This window comes from Gobio gobio, assembly GCF_949357685.1.
Source record: "Gobio gobio genome assembly, chromosome: 13".
NCBI classification, from domain to species: Eukaryota; Metazoa; Chordata; class Actinopteri; order Cypriniformes; family Gobionidae; genus Gobio; species Gobio gobio.
The window spans coordinates 13485540-13509300 of NC_137106.1; the positions used below are offsets into that span (position 1 = coordinate 13485540).

Sequence of the window (23761 nt, forward strand, 5' to 3'; positions counted from 1 at the left end):
ATTAGAATAATGAACATTAATTGAAATAAAATAAATTATTAGAATTTTTTTTTAGGATGAAGTACTAAAAGAACTAAACCTAAATAATTTAAAATATAAAAGAAGACAATTAAAAAAAAATACAAATGACAAAAACACTAAACGAAATTGAATTACTTTTGAGTAATTGAGTTTTTGAGAATTGAGTCCTTAAAATGAAAAGAAATATACAAATAAAATCTAATTCAAAATATATAAATAGTAGCAAAAACTATAATAGTATACTAAATGATAATGAAATAACACTGGAATGTGTTTGATAGCTCAGAAAGTGATTGTGTCCGGATTTATCAGTAAGTAATGGGTCTGGTAAGAATATGTGCGTTTGTCTGAGCTCTTTGTACAGACCCAAGGATCAGTCCCTCAGGGTCACCAACAGACCCAATCATTTTAAAAGCCACATGACTGCTACTACATCGCACACTGCTTCACTGGTAAAACACATACTAGATCAAACAACAAGGAGATCCAGCTGAGAACAGTACTATATATATATATATATGTGTGTGTGTGTGTGTGTGTGTGTGTGTATGTCTATGTTTGCATTGTTACCGGAGGGAAGGAAGTCACTGTTGTCATGACGATGCACTCAATAGACAACAAGTTCAAATGAAAATCAGATTGTTTCTTTCATTTGAAAACATTTATTGTAAGTGTGCAAGTCTGAGTAAGTATGTGTGAGAGACTGTGTATTCATAGCAGTGTCACAAAGAGGAAATGTGCTCATCGAACAAGAACGGCCATGTGTGACGTGTGAACATGTGATGTCAATAAATCTGTTGCAAAGCAACCACTAAAAGAATCAACAGTGTAAAACGCTGGCAGCACCTCATATGAGACTCATGTGTTCATGTCGTGCTTATTATTAACACCGTCAAAACACTTAGCTTTTGTTTCGTCAAACAGCAATACCAAATGAATGCAATACAACAACAAAAAACCTGTTTATAAAATGTTTATAAACCCCATCCAAAGCACATTTGTAATTGGTTTGAATTGGTGAAATCAGATTTTTTTTGGTCGTTAAAACTACCTGAATGTATGTCAGAGCTGATAGCTGATAGCCAGCACCAACATGTAGCACAATTGCTCTTCGGGCGACCCAAGTTCTAGTCCTGGCCTGCGGACCTTTCCCGATCCCATCCCCCTCTCTCCCACTTCGCTTCCTGTCTACTCTATACTGACTTGATCACAATAAAGGCAAAAATTGAATATACATTAACTTGCGCTCCCTCTTTCATCATATAAGGAACTACATAACATTCATTATATAGTGAATAGTAAATGAATGAACAAAAGGAGTGAATATACGCCTGAGATGTGAGATGTGACGCGTAATGAAGCCTATTTCAGCCACAAAAGAAAAAAAAATGCTTTGGGAAATCATAATTATGACATTAATCAATTAAGACATACAATGACAAAATTATGAGATACTACATCATAATAATGAGATAAAATGTCTAAATTATCTAATAGTCCTAATTATGATAATTTTTTTTAGTTATTATAAAAGTGTGAGATGCATAATAATGACATTATCACAGTTTATTTGCTATAGTTTAGAAAATGGTAATAAATGGTAATAAATCTGACAAGAACTCAGAGTTAAACTGTGTCAGAACAAATTCATCTTGATAATGTCAGATAACTTTGATAGAAAGGTATGTCATGGATTACAATCAACCAATCAGCTGTCAGCTGTTAAATTTAGGTCAACCAATTACCAAGCAATGCTTAATTTTGTTCAGTCCTCATCTATCCTAATCCTCATCTATCCTCACTTACATAAATTAACTATTGTGTCCTGCACCCACTAGTAAAAAACTATATCTGGTGTCTGTATAATTTTTGGTTTGACTATATACAGTGAGGAAAATAAGTATTTGAACACCCTGCTATTTTGCAAGTTCTCCCACTTAGAAATAATGGAGGGGTCTGAAATTGTCATCGTGGGTGCATGTCCACTGTGAGAGACATAGGGCCCTATTTTAACGATCTGAAACGCAAGTGTCAAAGCGTGAAGCGCAAGTAACTTTGTGGGCGGGTCTCGGCGCTGTTGCTATTTTCCCGGCGGGATAAATGGCTCTTGCGCCCGGCGCAAATCTAAAATGGGTTGGTCTGAAGTAGCTTCATTATTCATAGGTGTGGTTTGGGCGTAACGTGAATAAACCAATCCGAGCGTCATCCAACATTCCCTTTAAAAGCAGGTGCGCAAGTTCCATTATGGATTGCTATTATTATGGCGTATTTACCAGGCGCACGCCAGGAGCGGTTCACAGCCGAGGAGACTGATGTTCTTGTAAGAGCAGTGAAAGACAGAGAAGTGAAGTTGTAATGTTGTACATTATGGTAAAGGTGATTTCACAGTCTTTTTTTTTTTCAGTCTTTCAGTTTTTTCAGTTTTTCAGTCGATTTTTTTTCCTGGTTCTTGACGGACAAACCAATTTGTCAGATGTCCTTATATACATATATGTCTTGCCACTATTGGGCAAACAGGTCTTATCCTTAATTATTACAATTAGCCTGAATCATATGTAAGCTAGATTTATGCCTATTTTTTCACATCTTCGTGGCACACCACAATGATTTCCGTCATCTCATGTGTTAATATTTTTTTAGTGTAACAATTTATGATTTGCAAAAATAACTGTTGCATCTGTGTAGATTACATGAGCAAAGTGTATGCGCGTTGTGCACGCTAATTATGGTCAAGCATGCGCCCTTAAAATAGCATAATGAACAACGCGCAACGCGCCACTGACTTTAGACTAGGTTTTTTCTGGTCAGTGGCGCAATTGTTTAATGGAACAGCAAAATAGCACCAGGGATTGTTTGCGCCGGAACACGCCTCCTTTTTTGCGCTGAACCGCCCAGGGAGCGCAAGTTCATTCACTAGTTTAGCGACGTGCTTCTGTGGAGGGAAAAGCGCGCTTTGCGCGGGTGCAAAATAGGAATGACACATGCGTCGGTGTACAAAGTCAATTGCGCTGGGTGCAAGATAGGGCCCATAATCTAAAAAAAAAAAATCCAGAAATCACAATGTATGATTTTTTAACTATTTATTTGTATGATACAGCTGCAAATAAGTATTTGAACACCTGAGAAAATCAATGTTAATATTTGGTACAGTAGCCTTTGTTTGCAATTACAGAGGTCAAACGTTTCCTGTAGTTTTTCACCAGGTTTGCACACACTGCAGGAGGGATTTTGGCCCACTCCTCCACACAGATCTTCTCTAGATCAGTCAGGTTTCTGGCCTGTCGCTGAGAAACACGGAGTTTGAGCTCCCTCCAAAGATTCTCTATTGGGTTTAGGTCTGGAGACTGGCTAGGCCACGCCAGAACCTTGATATGCTTCTTACAGAGCCACTCCTTGGTTATCCAGGCTGTGTGCTTCGGGTCATTGTCATGTTGGAAGACCCAGCCTCTGAGGGAAGGAGGTTGTTCCCCCAAATCTCGCAATACATGGCCCCGGTCATCCTCTCCTTAATACAGTGCAGTCGCCCTGTCCCATGTGCATAAAAACACCCCCAAAGCATGATGTTACCACCCCCATGCTTCACAGTAGGGATGGTGTTCTTGGGATGGTACTCATCATTCTTCTTCCTCCAAACACGTTTAGTGGAATTATGACCAAAAAGTTCTATTTTGGTCTCATCTGACCACATGACTTTCTCCCATGACTCCTCTGGATCATCCAAATGGTCATTGGCAAACTTAAGACGGGCCTGGACATGTGCTGGTTTAAGCAGGGGAACCTTCCGTGCCATGCATGATTTCAAACCATGACGTCTTGGTGTATTACCAACAGTAACCTTGGAAACGGTGGTCCCAGCTCTTTTCAGGTCATTGACCAGCTCCTCCCGTGTAGTTCTGGGCTGATTTTGACCTTTCTTAGGATCATTGAGACCCCACGAGGTGAGATCTTGCATGGAGCCTCAGTCCGAGGGAGATTGACAGTTATGTTTAGCTTCTTCCATTTTCTAATGATTGCTCCAACAGTGGACCTTTTTTCACCTTGGCAATTTCCCCGTAGCCCTTTCCAGCCTTGTGGAGGTGTACAATTTTGTCTCTAGTGTCTTTGGACAGCTCTTTGGTCTTGGCCATGTTAGTAGTTGGATTCTTACTGATTGTGGAAATCAACTAGTTTTGAAGTGCATAGACTACACTTGAAGGAGCTTATTACATCACTGAATGAGATGATAAAACAGACCAGGTCGGTCTATTTGTCTAATCTTATAGTTGTGAACAAGAAAAATCCCAAAGTCTTGTTTGATACAATATCTAAGATTGTCTCTCCTCTAGCCCCAAAAGTGCCGGTTCACTCAAAGGTTGATTGTAACAGGTTTTTACACACTTTTGTAAACAAGGTACAAGATATGTTGTACCGACTTCATTGCTATTAAATGTGTTTGACTTAGTGGGACCATACGTTGTTAAACTGATCAATCTTTCCCTTTTAACCGGATCTGTGCCAAGCCCTTTTAAACAAGCTGTTGTCAGCCCCATACTGAAAAAACCGAACTTGGATTCTTTTGAACCAGCTAATTACAGACCTATATCTAAACTGCCTTTTTTGTCTAAAATCCTTGAGAGAGTAGTGGCCGAACAGTTGAATGCGTTCCTTGAAGGAAAAATGTTGCTTGATAAATTTCAGTCAGGTTTTCGCAAATGTCATTCAACCGAGACTGCACTTTTAAAAGTATCAAGTGACATTTTGATGGCTGCAGACTCTGGACATTACACTGTGTTGATTTTACTTGATTTATCATCTGCATTTGATACATTAGACCATAAAGTGTTGATAAATCGGCTACAAAATGATATGGGGTTTTCAGGGTCGGTTTTAAATTGGTTCTCCTCTTATTTGAGTGACAGATCTTTTTGTGTGTTTGCTAATAACATTCTTTCAGAAATGACCCTACTGTTATGTGGAGTTCCTCAGGGCTCGGTTTTAGGTCCTATTTTGTTTTTAATATACATTAGCCCTCTTGGTGAAATTATTCGAAATTTTAAAAATGTATCCTATCACTTTTATGCCGACGACATTCAGTTGTACTGCTCATTTAAAGAGTCAGAATTAGGTAAGTTAACTGAATTGCTGGAATGCATGTCTTGCATTAAGATCTGGTTAAATAATAATTACTTACAACTAAATGCAAAAAAGACGGAAACCTTAATCATTGCTCCAGACAAAAAAATACCTCTAATAAAACTGCATCTCGGTTCCTTGGACTCAACCGTTCAGTTGAGCCTTAGAAACCTCGGTGTTCGGTTCGACCAATCAATGTCTCTGGATGGTCATTCTAGACAGTTGGTCAGAAACTGTTACTATCATTTGAGAAATATCTCTAAACTGAGGACTTTGTTGCCCAAAGCTACTATGGAGTTGATAATTCATGCTTTTATTTCATCACGTCTAGATTACTGTAATTCTCTTTTTACTTGCTTTAACAAATCTTCTCTGAGTCGTCTCCAGACGGTGCAACACGCTGCTGCCAGGCTTTTAACAGGAACCAATAGAAGGACACACATTACTCCAATTTTATTTACATTACATTGGCTGCCTGTTAAATCCAGAATTGATTATAAAATTTTAGTTCTAACTTTTAGAGCACTAAATGGTCAGACCCCCCAATACATCACAGACTTGCTGTCACCGTACTCTTCCTCTCGTACTCTTCGTTCCTCAGGTCGAAATTTCCTGAGTGTCCCCAAAACCCGTCTTAAAACATGGGGAGACCGGTCCTTTCAGGCAATTGCCCTTAAATTATGTAACGCTCTCCCCCCGCGTTGCGTGTGGCAGAATCTGTTGATTCTTTTAAAAAGCAGCTGAAGACACTTTTATTCAGACAAGCTTTTAGTTAATTTTGGGCTTCTGTTTTATTTTGGGTTTGTTTTGTTTGTTAAATTGTATATTCTTTGTAAAGCACTTTGTGATTTGTATCTGTGATAGGTGCTATATAAATAAAGTTTACTTACTTACTTACTTACTTACTTGATTGTATGGGGTGGACAGGTGTCTTTATGCAGCTAACGACCTCAAACATATACGTATACTTAACCAGCAGCCATATCACCCTGCAGCCCAAGACTGGTTTCCCACTGAAGCTAAGCAGGGCTGAGCCTGGTTAGTATCTGGATGGGAGACCAACTGGGAAAACCAGGTAACTGTTGGTAGAGGTGTTAGTGAGGCCAGCAGGGGGACTGTGTGCTCACCCTGTGGTCTGTGTGGGTCCTAACACCCCAGTATAGTGATTGGGACACTATACTTATTTGCAGCTGAATCATACAAATAAATAGTTAAAAAATCATACATTGTAATTTCTGGATTTTTTTTTATTTAGATTATGTCTCTCACAGTGGACATGCACCTACGATGACTATTTCAGATCCCTCCATGATTTCTAAGTGGGAGAACTTGCAAAATAGCAGGGTGTTCAAATACTTATTTTCCTCACTGTATATATGTGTGTGTGTGTGTGTGTATGTATACTGTATATGTCGAATATTTTGAAAATGCTTATACTGGCATGTGTTGAATAAAAGGATGAGCCTTTAGTACCTCAGACTTGACTCGGCTCTCCTTGCGTTTCAGGAAACCTGGAAGCCTCCTCAAAACCAGAGTTACTCCATTTGGGTTCTCCTCCAGTTTTTTAACAAGGTTAGTCCTGCTCCAGCCAATCTGGAATTGTATTTATCATTTACATACACATTTACAAAAATTTCATTTTTTACATGAAATAAATATATATTTGCATCAAAAATGGAGAGATGCGGCACCTTTCTATGGGTCATTTTCAGAAAACTGTAGATTTTTTTATTTGTATTAATTTCATTTACAGACGACATTTTTTATTCAAAACTTTTAGCCAACCCTGTTGCATACCCTGTGTTTAACATCAAGAAGCATCAACGTTTGTCTTTCTTCTAGTCTGCCTATAAGTAATAATAGGGCACTGGGCCACAAACTAACAATAATCCAATTTAGTGGGCTAAAGACATCTGCTCAAATCCAGCAGGCAAGTCATCAAATGGACGAAAGAGTCTCACTGTGCTAACCCGGGGTTCCGCTCCTCTTATTAGAACCCCGCTCTAATTTCCTTCCTTACAGAATCTTTATGTAAATAACCCAGCATATTACTATTAGTACAGTTATCATTAGCATTGAACTGTTATCACTTACCACTATCTGTCCGTTGACCTGAATGACTTCATCTCCCGCTAAAATCTTTTCGCAAATCTCTGTAGGAGACTGTAAGACAGGATTTATGATTATGTACAACACAAAAGTGTTCTTATACACACTACTACTGACTATATTAGTACCAAAAATTGCAATGGCTTAGAAGGAACAGCCCAGAAACAGAAGCATCATGCCCTTTCAAACTGACACGTCCCCCTTTTGAAACCAAGTGCATCTCATATGCAACATCTCCTTCCTCCATCTTTAAGGTTGGACGATTATTATACACTACCGTTTAAAAAGTTTGGGGTCAGTAAGATTTTACAATGATGCATTAAATCGGTCAAAAGTGAGAGTAAAAACTTCAATAACGTTACAAAAGATTGCGATTTCAAATAAAAACTGTTCTTTTGAATCCTGTCATTGTCAACATTGATAGCAAATCAGCATATTAGAATGATTTCTGAAGGGTCATGTGACAATGAAGACTGGAGTAATGACTGCTTTGCCATCAAATGTATAAATACAATTTTATTAAAATAGAAAACCGTTGTTTTAAATTGTAATATTTTTCACAGTATTACTTTTTACTGTATGTTTGAAAAAAATCATACTGCCCCTAAACTTTTGAATGATATTGTAGGTTACGTAAAAACTGTTTGACTAGAAGTTGTGTGTGTGAATGATTAAATATGCCTATTTTCTGTATCCAATATATTTAATGAAACTAAAGGAAATGACATAACTCCCTTCTTCCCTCATTCCTGACCCTCAGGAAGGCAGTTTACGTTGAAGCATTATTTTCTCTTATTATAAAGGAAAGAAAAATGTGCAAAAAAACTAAAAACAATTCAAATACAAGATTCTCATTTAAACTAGCCCAGTTTTTCCCCAAGGAGGAAGTTAAGATTTCGTTCACACTGTTCTGAGAGCCAAGTTTGACTGACATATGTGCCGTCAATTCATTTACGGGATCATTTACAGCAGACTTCAAAAACACCCTCACCCTCATCTCCCAGCAGACGATTCAAAGTCTGTTTATGCTAGAAAAACACTAATGTTCTACCTAAATAACAAAATGTTTCCATCTTCTTAAAAAATATGAAGCACTGGGTTACCATTAACCTGTCCTACCTCAGCTGCTGTTCCAGTGACAAAATGATTTCTGGATCCTGTGGTGGTGATCTCAATTCCCTATGTGAAAGAAATAATGTGCATATCAAGCCAAGATTATCTTAGACCTCAGCTAGACTATAATTCAATGGCTTATATAAAAGAGATGAGAATCTGGGCTGCTAACTGGTCTGTGAACCCTGCTGGTTCGCTATAATATTCAGCCTTCCTACCATCTAGATCAGCGAGCATTATGGGGAAAAAATTCAAAGGGAGAACTGAGGGAGCATGTTCAAACCGGGGCTGGTCAATGAATCGACTGCAGTAAAAGATGTCAAACAAAGTCTGATCTAAATAGTATTAATTCTGCTGAAAATGTGCTGTAAATATAGAGACGTCCTGCTTAAAAGACAATTGAACCAGGCTGGTCCAACCTCTGTTAGTATCTGTCAGATCAATAATAAACAATCATGTCCGTTATTATATTCTCTGACTCTTGTTTCTCAAAGCATGCAGGCTAAAGGTATAAAAAACTTACAGTTTTTTCATTGGCAAGAATCACAAGACAGACGTCTCTTTGACATTAAAGTATGATGTACTGAACAGTGTTAAAAAAACGTTAGATTTCCGTAAATGGTTTGTGGATGACTGCCAATGTAATCGTGCATGTTGCATTGTGTGTTTGAGTCCGATATGAAGATACGCAAAACATAAAGACACCTCACAGAAAAGCTTCTCTTTTGTGGAGCTGCTTAGTGTTTTTTAAGGTACAGAAAGGATATGCTTTACATAATTAAACTCTCTTTACATAATTAAATGGCTTCTGCCTTAGCAACATATTAGCTGAAAACAATACAAAGTTCAAGGACTGTCTGAATAGAAATGATTTACGATCATTTCAATGAACTGTGTTTAATGAAAGAGAGTGGAGAAAGAAGATGCATTTGGTTTAAACTCCATCTGTACATCTATAAGCATGATTAGTTCTTTAACACTTGCAAAACTAAGTTGTAAATTTAATAGCACCAAAGTATTTGAATAAATTATGAATCTAGTAAATGAATTGAATCTTATAATGCTGAAAGCCCGAGAAAAACAGGGAAGCAAACTGGACAACATGGAGCGAGAATGAAACAGAGAAAGAATGAATGACTGTAAATAACTTTAAATAATATATATGATAAGATGTATTACCACATGATCTCCTGGTAAGGTTGGGACCAGGTCAACACTCTCCAGCTGTGCAGTATGGGTAAGAAGAGACAACGGACTAACTGTCAAAATCTCATCACACACTGCTACCAACTGACGACACTAGAAAGAAAGACAGAAAGAGAAAAACAGATGTCAGTTTAACTGAAGATGGATCATCTCTTGTAAAGTAAGTTATATTTTCATGTCACAATGTACACTACCGTTCAAAAGTTTGGGGTCAGTAATTTTTTCAGCAAGGACACATTAAATTAAATCAACAGTGACAGACATTTATAATGTTACAAAAGATTTATATTTCAAATAAATGCTTAGTTTCATTTGAACATTGTACAGTATTCAAAGAATCCCCAAAAATATATAATAGTTTCCTTGGTGCACATAAGAGATTTTCAATTACTTTAAAATACATCACCAACCCCAAACTTAAAAAAAAAAACTGTGTAAGTATACTGTACATATAATATAATGTAATATATGCTTTATCAACAGCATCTGTGACTCTTGTTTAGCACAGTTAATACATCTTCAACTATACCATATTTTAAATATGTAATAAAGTGCTGTAACAAAAATACAAGTTGCACATTTGCTCTTTCATTGTAAGCTCATTACACTAAATTATTATTCTGTGGTAAATGACAGAATACAACAGAATCTAATTGATTTCCACTGCCATTCACATGATAACGCATAATAACTATGATATGCATTACGTTTGTAAAAATATAAAGAATGTTTATATAAATAAAGTAGGGCTTTTGAATCGAATTAATCCCATCTAACAAAAGTTTGTGTTTTTATAATATATGTATGAGTATTATATACATACATTGATCAGGCATAACATTAATAACTTAATATTGTGTTGGTCCCCCTTTTGCTGCCAAAACAGCCCTGGACCGTCGAGGCAGCAGATCCTTTATGTCCTGTAAATTGTGAGGTGGGGCATCCATGGATTGGACTTGTTTGTTCAGCAGATCCCACAGATGCTCGATTGGATTGAGATCTGGGGAATTTGGAGGCCAAGTCAACACCTCAAACTCGTTGTTGTGCTCCTCAAACCATTCCTGAACTATTTTTGCTTTGTATCAGGGTGCATTATTATTTTTGCTTTGTATCAGCCACCAGGGAATACCGTTTACATGAAAGGGTGTACACAGTCTGCAACAATGCTTAGGTAGGTGGTACGTGTCAAAGTAACATCCACATGGATGCAGGACCCAAGGTTTCCCAGCAGAACATTGCCCAAAGCATCACACTGCCTCTGCCGGCTTGCCTTCTTCCCATAGTGCATCCTGGTGCCATGTGTTCTCCATGTAAGCGACGCCCAGCCATCCCCGTGATGTAAAAGAAAACGTGATTCATCAGACCAGGCCACCTTCTTCCATTGCTCCGTGGTCCAGTTCTGATGCTCACGTCCCACTGTTGGTGCTTTTGGTGGTGGACAGGGATCAGCATGGGAGCCCTGACTGGTCTGCGGCTATGCAGCCCAAACTGTGATCAATGAGCCTTGGCTGCCCATGATCCTGTCACCAGTTCACCACTGTTCCTTTCTTGGAGCACTTTTGATAGATACTGACCACTGCAGACCGGTAACACCCCACAAGAGCTGCAGTTTTGGAGATGCTCTGACCCAGTCGTCTACCCATCACAATTCGGCCCATGTCAAACTCGAACAGTTTTCCTGCTTCCTACATATCAACTTTGAGGACAAAATGTTCACTTGCTGCCTAATATATCCCACCCACTAACAGGAGCCGCGATGAAGAGACAATCAGTGTTATTCACTTCACCGGTATGTAATATATATATATATACACACACACACATATATTATTTAAACACAAACTTTTATGTTAGATGCGATTAATTACGATTCATCAATTTGAAAGCACTAAAATAAAGATAAAGAAAAACCTTTATATTAATTCAAATGGTCAAGAGACATGTGGAAAGTAAGAGTGAAAACAGAAGACCCATGATCTCTTACTATGGAGATGATGTCCTTCTCCTTTTCAAACACAGCGGTTTCCTACAGGGAAGAGAGAGAGAGAAGAGAGAACATTTACTAAAAATGCAAGTGCTTCCACCCACTGAGGAGTTTGATGCGCAATTCAGAGATCTACAAACACATCTAACCCACTCACTTCTTGGCTGATCCAGCTCGTTCAGCCCTCTCAATGAAACACTTCCTTAAACAGAGTGACGCTACACACCACTAACATACAACCAACAACCCTCAGACCACTGAATCCACAACAGGAGCTGAACTAAGAGCATGATTTCATACACACAAACACACTCTCTTATCCGTAATACCTGGAACATGTAGATCATAGTCTAATTAAAGGATTAGGGTGGCTGCTGAGGATCGGTGGCAACAGGAAGTCTTTAGACCAGATTTACTGATGAGCCACATCTTATGTAACATCCCTAAAGATAAACATTGAATCCCAGACCACAAACAGATTCACTTCAGCCAATAAACAACTCACTCAGCCATGAAGTTCAGTACAAATAAAAGCAAAACAAATAAGGGCTCATATCCAACCTCAGATCTATTTGAATAAGCTGAACGCTTTCAGTTAGTCCATCTGAAGCATAAAGTATGTACTTACTTGACTCAGGTGTGTGTGAGAGAGAGAGGATATGACAAGGCATGCAGCTGAATAATTTTAAGGGAGGTATGTGTGTGACACCGATGGCTCACTTCTCGTTACATTAAACAAGTGTGTCACTTCCCCTCCTGACAGAGCGACGCACACAAAAACATGTAGACACAAAGTCAGAATGTAAAAATATCAGCATGTGGAATACAGATTCAGAGAAATAAACAGACAGACAGATAGAAATTGTAAGATCACAGACAGACAGATAGACAGATAGATAGATAGATAGATAGATAGATAGATAGATAGATAGATAGATAGATAGATAGATAGATAGATAGATAGATAGATAGATAGATAGATAGATAGACAGACAGATCACAGACAGACAGACAGACAGACAGACAGACAGACAGACAGACAGACAGACAGACAGACAGACAGATAGATAGATAGATAGACAGACAGATCACAGACAGACAGACAGATCACAGACAGACAGACAGACAGACAGACAGACAGACAGACAGACAGACAGACAGACAGACAGACAGACAGACAGACAGACAGACAGACAGACAGACAGACAGACAGACAGATAGATAGATAGATAGATAGATAGATAGATAGATAGATCTTCTATAAACACAACAGTTTCGAGTTAAACAATGAGATCTGACAGAGAGTTGGTGCTTTAACACAGCAAAGATTCCACTTTAAATGAGAGCAATTATCTGCTTTGTTTGAGGTGTTTGGATAAGCATACGTTGTGCTTCCAAGCAGGTTTTTATGCACAAGTGCTTGGAAGATGTGCCGTTGCCATGGAAACAGATGTAAACGTAAAAGTTAATGGAATGACAGGATGTGGAAAGTCAAACAGGACACACATACACACTGGTCATGTCTTTAATACAATTTAGCATATATCTTCAATATTCACACCCTGTCAAAGAAAACTGCCAAAGTGTCTTTTTATAGGTCATTATGGTTCAGTTCAAGCACAGGTCAGTACTTAGTGTTGATTTGAGAGCCGTCTTGCTGATTTACCACATTAGATCTCATACTAGTAGGAACTATCTAGGAACTACAACTGACTTTGCTCTCACTGGTGACGTATGCTGGACTTCTACAATCTTTTAATCTGCTTAAAGGGATAGTTCACCCTAACATTAAAGTGTAAGTCATCATTTACTCACCCTGGTATTGTTCTAATGCTGTATGCCCTTCTTTCTTTTATGGACCACAAAAGGAGAATTTTTCAACAACAAAAAAAATCGTCCATATAATAGCAGTGGATAGGACCAACTCCAGCTGCTACAGCGAGGATACAGAAATGGCGGACTTCTCACTCATGGCTGTGTCTATGCTAATAGGGCAGATCGTCACCAATTGTGAGCGGGCTTCTCCCAACAATTATGTCATTGTATTGGGGAATCTGAATCAGCTCGTTTGAAGAGACTGCTCTTGATTTATGGGAATTATTTTAACAAATGAGTGAGAGGATTTTTATCATTATAGGCTGGTTGTTCTTACAAACTACAGACACACATCAGTGTTCAAACACCTTATAAAAGTGAATTTTGCATAATAGGTTCCCTTTAAATAATAAATTAAATTTTGGGTTGTTTTTCACTAAACCTTATCGTTTATGAGAACACGTGCATGTCGCATTGGATCATTCTGTGATACTTTTGCATATTTCTGTTTTTCTGCCAATAAAGACAAACACACTAAACATGCACAGATGCAATTATATCTGATAAAAAGAGATTAAAAAAGAGATGATCAGTTCATCAAAGCCACCACTCACCACCAGTGAGCAAGTCACAATCATCCATGCATGACACACACTGGTATCATCAGAAAGGTTTGCTTGACATGGTGACCTTTGGCTTTCATCGCAACTTAAATTGAGAGATTACTTCTCCTATTGCTTTTGCTTAATTTGCTTAAAAGTTTGCCCTTTCTCTACATTTATTTTATTGTATTAAGTTATTCTTTTTTTTGTCACTATAGACATTTTGTCTTGATAATTTCAATTGTTTGCCCTATTTTCTTTGCATGCACACAGCTGAGCAAAACTAAAAACGAGTGAAAAGGAGAGACATCTGTGTGTGAGAGACACACCTGATATTCATTTTCTCCCCAGTTCTGCTGTTTTCCTTGTCTTTTAGCTCTATTGAGGATGACATTCTCACACAAAGGAGCTTCGTTCAGCTCAAAAGCTTTTACCTTGTTATCTTCTAGTTCTCAACAAAGCTCCTCATTTCACACTGTAAATGGTCATTAACTCTGTTTTCAACACTGTAGAAAGAGAAAGACAGCTTCCCTCAGTGATAAAAGACAGGTCAGCTGTTTTCTCGTCATTATCTTTCTCTCCCTCTCCTTTTTCTATGGTTTACTGGCATGACAAATAACTGCATTTGCAGCTGCATACAAATCACAAAATTGGAGCACACCAAACTATTTGAATGCGTCTGTCTCCAGGCAGAGACAAACAGCTAAATCAAATGCTCTATTAAGGGGTCACAGGCCAGCAGCCCTGGAGATACTAAAAAAAGATCTGCCTCACATCCTGCATGGATTCGTTTACAGCTCTCCAAGGCATAAACAACACACATGCTTGTTTTCCCCATCATGGTGGGAACTTTCCATTGACTTTGAGCTGATGAGATTTTACACCCCTATAACTAAACAGAAACTCTCACTCTCACACTCAGACACCTTGCTACATTTTAAAGTGCTCCTATTATGGTTTTTCGAATATTCCCTTTCATGCAGTGTGTGATATAGTTTGTGAATGTAAACATTCTGCAAGGTTGTAAAGTCAAAAGTGTACGATAAATAAAGATTACATACAATAACAACTTGACCAGCCCTTCAATGCGGGATTTTGCTGATGACTGCTTCTCAAATCTCGGGAGTTCAATGCAAAACGCTTGCTCTTGAAAGATGGATCAGTACCCAGTTTATTTGGACCACCTTGCTCCTCAGAATCACAACTTGTAAGCATGAATAATTATTGATGTACAGGTGCTGGTCATATAATTAGAATATCATCAAAAAGTTGATTTATTTCACTAATTCCATTCAAAAAGTGAAACTTGTATATTATATTCATTCATTACACACAGACTGACATATTTCAAATGTTTATTTCTTTAAATGTATGATGATTATAACTGACAACTAAGGAAAATCCCAAATTCAGTATCTCAGAAAATTAGAATATTGTGAAAAGGTTCAATATTGAAGACACCTGGTGCCACACTCTAATCAGCTAATTAACTCAAAATACCTGCAAAGGCCTTTAAATGGTCTCTCAGTCTAGTTCTGTAGGCTACGCAATCATGGGGAAGACTGCTGACTTGACAGTTGTCCAAAAGATGACCATTGACACCTTTCACAAGGAGGGCAAGACACAAACGGTCATTGCAAAAGAGGCTAGCTGTTCACAGAGCTCTGTGTCCAAGCACATTAATAGAGAGGCGATGGGAAGGAAAAGATGTGGTAGAAAAAAGTGTACAAGCAATAGGGATAACCGCACCCTGTAGAGGATTGTGAAACAAAACCCATTCAAAAATGTGGGGGAGATTCACAAAGAGTGGCCTGCAGCTGGAGTCAGTGCTTCAAGAAGCACTACGCACAGACGTATGCAAGACATGCTGTCGCATTCCTTGTGTCAAGCCACTCTTGAACAACAGACAGCGTCAGAAGCGTCTCGCCTGGGCTAAAGACAAAAAGGACAAAAAGTGGTCCAAAGTTATGTTCTCTGATGAAAGTAAATTTTGCATTTCCTTTGGAAATCAGGGTCCCAGAGTCTGGAGGAAGAGAGGAGAGACACACAATCCACGTTGCTTGAGGTCCAGTGTAAAGTTTCCACAGTCAGTGATGGTTTGGGGTGCCATGTCATCTGCTGGTGTTGGTCCACTGTGTTTTCTGAGGTCCGAGGTCAACGCAGCCATATATCAGGAAGTTTTAGAGCACTTCATGCTTCCTGCTGCTGACCAACTTTTTGGAGATGCAGATTTCATTTTCCAACATGACTTGGCACCTGCACACAGTGCCAAAGCAACCAGTACCTGGTTTAAGGACCATGGTCTCCCTGTTCTTAATTGGCCAGCACACTCGCCTGACCTTAACCCCATAGAAAATTTATGGGGTATTGTGAAGAGGAAGATGCGATATGCCAGACCCAACAATGCAGAAGAGCTGAAGGCCACTATCAGAGCAAACTGGGCTCTCAAAACACCTGAGCAGTGCCACAGACTGATCGACTCCATGCCACGCCCCATTGCTGCAGTGATTCAGGCAAAAGGAGCCCCAACTAAGTATTGAGTGCTGTACATGCTCATACTTTTCATGTTCATACTTTTCAGTTGGCCAAGATTTCTAAAAATCCTTTCTTTGTATTGGTCTTAAGTAATATTCTAATTTTCTGAGACACTGAATTTGGGATTTTCCTTAGTTGTCAGTTACAATCATCAAAATTAAAAGAAATAAACATTTGAAATATGTATTTGTAAGTTTCCAGCTAATCGGCTAACTCGCATATTTCTGAAATGTCTTCCTGAAATATTTCTGCTAATCAGCTTTAGGACACTTTAGGACACTTATTTGTTAAATAAAACTGTCTATAAATGCAGATTGTCTGTCGCTCTTACTACTTTTAGTAAAGATAAAGGATGGAGCAAGATTTGTTTTACAAACTTTAATGTTACATCAGTCATTCTGTCATGTGCCTTTTACTGAGGTAACATAACAAAATAACAAAACGTATGTTATTTTGCATGCATGCATCCAGAAAGTATTCAGAGCGCTTCACTTTTTCCACATTTTGTTATGTTACATATGTTAGCCGAACACGTTAGTGTTATTGATACAGTTCCCGCATGTGCACTGCAATAAATGAGAAATATACACATGGGTTTGTTGATGGATATACACTTGTTAATGCTGATGTTGAGGAAATACAGCTGCAACATCTCATAATGTACCTCAAAATGAGTAGCATATCGTTGAGAAACGTCCTGCTCAAGTCGTCCTTGCGATGGAGGTTCGGGTTGAATAACTAGTTCTTCCAGTGATTCATCATCGGACTCGCGCTCGGATTGATATGGTAAAATGAACGTCATCGTTACTGTCTTTACAGTGTGTCGAATCACTGAGGACTGAGGAAACCTCCTGAGCTGAAGTTCAGTTATGGTAATAGGCATTTAGCTTTCGACACGCGCTATAAGCTGTAGACCAATCACAACAAACCATCTGACCAATCAGAGCAGAGTAGCTCACAGAAAGGAGGGATTAAAAGAGACTCATCCGTCGAGTAGTTTGAGAATCATTGAATATTGTGGTGATGTGCAATGTATATTATGAGAAAAGTGTTTTTTGACCTTTGATGCATGTAAACCTGTTGTAGGAGTCTTTAAAATGCTGTAGCATAATAGAGGCACTTTAACATTGTCAATAAGGCATTTTAGTATGTTTATTAAGCTTACATTCTATACTGTACTACCTTCTAGAACTCTGACCTTAATTTGAGGCACTCTACAGAAGAGACGACTTCAAAAAATTCCACGAGACAGACTGTTTATGAAATAAAACAACCATTTCCTCTCAATACAAACTGGAAAATATTACACTAAATATTTCTGAAGTAACTTCAGACATGTGAACGTTGAGGGAAAAGTGTATTTAGGGTAATAAAAGATAAAACAAGCACACACAGTACCTCTACCTAATCGACGTGATCTTTTCTTCTTAATCACTGATGTGTTATTTCAGTACAGTCAGTGTGTGTGTGTGTGTGTCTTCTTTTGCACCCTCCCTGCTCTTATCTCTCTTTTAATTAATCTATCTTTCACTCCTTCACCTCTCCTTCTTTTAAGTTCATTACTCCTCTCTCTCTCTCTTTCTCCTCTTTTTCGATAAAGTCATCAGCTGACTGCTAATTATTCCACACTCCCCGGGGCAGCGCTGCCAATACAGACAAACACACCAAACATGCACAGATGCAATTATATCTCTGATAAAAAGAGCTTCCCTTCATATCTGGGTTAACCCTGGAGACACTGAATATTTCTTCATCTGTTCATCAAAACCACCACTCACCACCAGTGAGCAAGACAAAGTCATCCATGTATGACACACACTAGTATCATCAGAAAGGTTTGCTTGACATGGCGACCTTTGGCTTCAGGTGACGTGGTTTCTATGAAGATCAGAGGCCCACCTGTCCCCTAACACCTGTTCTAACACTCACCTTCATGGCTTCAAATGTCACAAGCTTATTAAAATGTAAGCAGAATAAACACTCTATTCCCAGAAACCTTTAGACTTAAAATCCCACTGTAATTATTAATAGAGACTGGAGTGGTCTGGCCTCAGTAAGATGTGATTCGTTTTGATTTAGGGGTTCATATGTGATTTAATATAGACTACTGATATATATATATATATATAATATATATATATATATATATATATATATATATATATATATATATATATATATATATATATATATATATATATATATATATATATATATATATATATATATATATATATATATATATATATATATATATATATATATATATATATTATATATATATTAGTGGTGGGCATCGATTAAAAAAAATTTACTAATTAATCACACTTTTTTCTGTAATTAATCGCGATTAATCGCAAGTTTTTAATATTTTACGTTTTTAATATTTTGATATTGTAATAATTTCAGTTACTCTCCAAATGAATGTATAAACAATTTAAAGACAGCATATTTTAAATATGTGTTGTATTGTCATATTTTTATGAATGAAGGCCAGTATCACTGATACTAAAGTGTCTATGAAACATTAATGACGTTACATTACAGTATAACTGAAAGCTCCCAATTTCAACATTTATTAGTCTTTAAAAAACAACTTTTAATTTAAGTGAACTTAAAACAATCTTTACACAAACCCAAAATAATACATGTTATATTTACCCATGGCCTTCCCTGTTATAGGCTACATATACAGAAATGTAATAGTTATCTTTCTTAACTGCATAAATAATAAATTAAATATAGATGTATCATCATTAAAGCTAAAATTTTCTCTGTTACCGTTGTTCTTTGATGAACATTATTGATGATCATCAGCGCTCCTGTCACTTTAAGAACAGCCGCGGATCTCACGCGCTGTCCCGCGCATCTCATTTCCTCACAACTCTTTAAGTTCATTTAAGACATTATTTAACTAATTTAAGACTCCTAACATGAGAATACTCAAAGTCCTCTGTGTTATTGTTTGTTCAAGAGCAAAAGAGAACTCGATGTGAGCAGGAAACTGACGCGAGTCTTTCTATGCGTCGAGTGTGTGTGTGTGTGTGTGTGTGTCCTGATTAGCTGACATGAGACGCATCCACACAGACAGGACGCTGACACACACACACAAACACACACACACACACACACACACACACACACACACACACACACACACACACAGGACATTGGCATACAGCGCGTTCGCTTGTGTCTTGTCACGCTTGGAAGCATTTACATGAATAAGAGCGTGATGATCATGTAATGCTAAGCAAAAATGGATATAAAAACGGACGCTGCGTTATTTGCGTTAAATATTTTAATTGCGTTTAGCTGAAAAAATTAATCGCCCGCGTTAACGCGTTAATTTGCCCAGCCCTAATATATATATATATATATACCATGCATCCGGAAAGTATTCAGAGCGCTTCACTTTTTCCACATTTTGCTATGTTACAGCCTTTTTTTCCAAATGGATTAAATTCATTATTTTCCACAACATTCTAAAAACAATAGCCATAATGACAACGTGAAAGAAGTTTGCTTTAAATATTTGCTAATTTATTAAAAATAAAAAACAACGGAAAAATCACATGTACATAAGTATTCACAGCCTTTGTCATGACCCTCAAAATTGAGTTCAGGTGTATCCTGTTTCCACTGATCATCCTTGAGATGTTTCTCCAATTAGATTGGAGGCCACCTGTGGTAAATTCAGTTGGACATGATTTGGAAAGGCACACACCTGTCTATATAAGGTCCCACAGTTAACAGTGCATGTCAGAGCACAAACCAAGCCGTGAAGTCCAAGGAATTGTCTGTAGACCTCCAAGACAGGATTGTATTGAGGCACAGATCTGGGGAAGGGAACAGAAAAATGTCTGCATCATTAAAGGTCCTCCATCATCAGTAAATGGTAGTTTGGAACCACCAGGACTCTTCCTAGAGCTGGCCGCACGGCCAAACTGAGCGATAGGGGGAGAAGGGCCTTAGTCAAGGAGGTGACCAAGAACCCGATGGTCACTCTGATAGAGCTCCAGCGTTTCTCTGTGGAGAGAGGAGAACCTTCCAGAAGAACAACCATTTCTGCAGCACTCCACCAATCAGGCCTGTGTGGTGGAGAGGCCAGACTGAAGACACTCCTCAGTAAAAGCCACATGACAGCCCACCTGGAGTTTGCCAAAAGGCACCTGAAGGACTCTCAGACCATGAGAAACGAAATTCTCTGGTCTGAAAAAACAAAGATTGAACTCTTTGGCCTGAATGGCAAGTGTCATTGTCATGTCTGGACGAAACCAGGCACCACTCATCACCTGGCCAATACCATTCCTACAGTGAAGCATGGTGGTGGCAGCATCATGCTGTGGGGATGTTTTTCAGTGGCATGAACTGGGAGACTAGTCAGGATCGAGAGAAAGATGAATGCAGAAATGTACAGAGACATCCTTGATGAAAACCTGCTCCAGAGCACTCTGGACCTCAGACTGGGGTGAAGGTCCATCTACCAACAGGACAACAACCCTAAGCACACAGGCAAGATAACAAAGGAGTGGCTACGGGACAACTCTGTGAATGTCCTTGAGTGGCCCAGCCAGAGCCCAGACTTGAACCCGATTGAACATCTCTGGAAAGATCTGAAAATGGCTGTGCACCGACGCTCCCCATCCAACCTGATGGAGCTTGAGAGGTCCTGCAAAGAAGAATGGGAGAAACTGCCCAAAAATAGGTGTGCCAAGCTTGTAGCAGCATCATACTCAAAAACACTTGAGGCTGTAATTGGTGCCAAAGGTGCTTCGACAAAGTATGAGCAAAGGCTGTGAATACTTGTGTACATGTATTGTGCACTTTTAATACATTTGCAAAGATTTCAAACAAACATCTTTCACGTTGTCATTATGGGGTTTGTAGAATTTTTAGGAAAATAATTTGTATATATATATATATATATATAGTCAAGGCATTTATGTTACAAAATTCTATTTCAAATAAATGCTGTTCTTTTGAACTATTAATCAAAGTAAAAAATCTTGGATTCCATAAAACTATTAGGCAGCACAAATGGTTTCTTGAGCACCAAATTTCTGTTAATTTGTTTAATCAAATACATGCAGCTTTGGTGTTTCCTCCAACAACAAAAAAACTTATCGACCCCAAATGTTTGAATGGAAAAATGTGTATTTTCACTGGTGGTCTCAGATTGTTGTACCCCACTGTATGTAAGAATGATCATGTAAGGATTGGTGACCCAGAACAGCCCTCAGTTTGTACATTAACTCTTCTTTTACTGCTACCATTCTTACATTAAGAAAAAGAAAAGTTACTGATTGCTGCACAAGAAAGCATTTGCACCTATAATAAACACAGAATATGGTGTGTAGTGTAAACAGGAAGTATACAAACAATGCACTTAAATTGGAAAAGATCCCATCAGCTTTAGGAAAACGAACTCAGCGACAAAACCTCACGGGAGAGAAAACAACTACCTAGTGATTTACAATGTCAGGGTTTACCTGCATTGAAAATTTTTGGGCGGCCGCCAAAACGAATTTTTGTCCCGCCAAAGCCTAATTTGATGAGTTATTGTGATTTATGAATGATGTAGAATATGCTGCGCTTGTGACTGAGTGACAGAGAGAACGATCAGAGAGCTCAGAGCTCCTCCCCCACGCACACTCTCTGGGTCTTCAAAATAATCACTGTGTTCGCTCTCATATTTCACATATTAATCCAAATCAAAAGGTCGGAAGACTGAAACCATGTTGCACGTGGCACATTCGGACAATTTTTTCCTAGAATTACCGCTGGGTGTGAATTGCGCTCAAAAAACGTTGACTCTTTTCTGACCAGCTGACATAAAGCATACTTTCAATAAACGGGAAACAAATTATATTCAGTTATGAAGTGTTTTCTGTGTGTTGACATCTTTCGCGATGTTCTAACAGACGGGATTCGCACACAACGCGTCTGCTAATGTCTGATTCGTGACCTAATGACTCCTTTGAACCGAATCATTTTAATGTCTGGTTAAAACAGTGTTTCCCAACCGGGGTGCCGTGTAAAAGTCCTTTAAATAATTCTCTCTTTATAAACTTTGTTCAATGCATGCGAGTGCTGCCGTATGTTCGAATATGACCAGTCATTTTCTCCATCATCACCTGGGTTTAGTGCCAGAAGACGCGAATGAGAAGTCACGCGCGCTGTGAGAACATTTGTCTCTGTGCAGTCATCCGAAAGCGCGCACACGTCTCACAGCAGGCAAATATTGAGTTCTCTCTCAAGTCTAGCTCTTGAACGGACAAACTCACACAAAAAGTATGTCAACATGTCCATCTTGATGAGTATTCTAGCAGACATAGTCTGTATATGCCTTAAGTGAACTTTATACAGTCGAGAAAGGCGACGCATATCCGTGCTTTAGGTCTTAAAGGGGCAGTAGCCTTTACTGCTGTCTGTTTAAAGGGTTAGTTCACCCAAAAATGAAAATTCTGTCATTAATTACTCACCCTCATGTCGTTGGACACCCGTAAGACCTCCGTTCATATTCGTAACACAAATGAAGATATTTTAGTTGAAAGCTGATGGCTGAGAAAGGCTTCAGATAGGCCTCCATTGGCATTCAGTACATTGACACTTCCAAGATCCATGAAAGGCACTTAAAACGTCGTTACAAAGTCCATCTCACCACAGTGGCTCTACAATAATTTTACGATGCGACGACAATAGTTTTTGTGCGCAAAAAAAAATCAAAATAACACCTTTATCCAACTTGTTCTCGACTTCCGTGTGTGCCTCCACGACGCATGCGCGAGAATATGACGTAGCGCCGGCGTTCGGGAATCCATGAAATACACACTTAAACCCCATTTTGAGCACTACGCCGAGACCTAAAGCACGATCAATGTAGAATCGAACAGCTTAGACATGCGCGTCTTCCTCTGCTCGTAAACAAATCGCTTCTGGGTCATATGTCCGAACGCCGGATCTGCGTCATATTCTCGCGCATGCGTCGTGGAGGCACACACGAAAGTCGAGAACAAGTTGGATAAAGGTGTTATTTTGATTTTTTTTTGCGCACAAAAACTATTGTCGTCGCATCGTAAAATTATTGTAGAGCCACTGTGGTGAGATGGACTTTGTAACGACGTTTTAAGTGCCTTTCATGGATCTTGGAAGTGTCAATGTACTGAATGCCAATGGAGGCCTATCTGAAGCCTTTCTCAGCCATCAGCTTTCAACTAAAATATCTTCATTTGTGTTACGAATATGAACGGAGGTCTTACGG

General features: G+C 38.6%; 1 protein-coding gene across 5 annotated transcripts in view; it reads right to left on the reverse strand.

Moving 5' to 3' along the window:
- The window catches only part of cnksr1 (connector enhancer of kinase suppressor of Ras 1), a 64446-nt gene that overhangs the window by 28151 nt on the left and 12534 nt on the right, over window positions 1-23761 (reverse strand). For 3 of the 5 annotated variants that reach the window (XM_079833230.1, XM_079833229.1, XM_079833233.1), the window contains 5 exons: window positions 11546-11587; window positions 9535-9654; window positions 8362-8421; window positions 7228-7296; window positions 6607-6726 (listed from right to left, as the gene is read on the reverse strand). In XM_079833230.1, the coding sequence (XP_079689356.1) occupies window positions 6607-6726; window positions 7228-7296; window positions 8362-8421; window positions 9535-9654; window positions 11546-11587 (411 nt within the window). The remainder of the gene's footprint in view (window positions 1-6606; window positions 6727-7227; window positions 7297-8361; window positions 8422-9534; window positions 9655-11545; window positions 11588-23761) is intronic. The other 2 variants (XM_079833232.1, XM_079833231.1) reach the window with 1 other exon arrangement.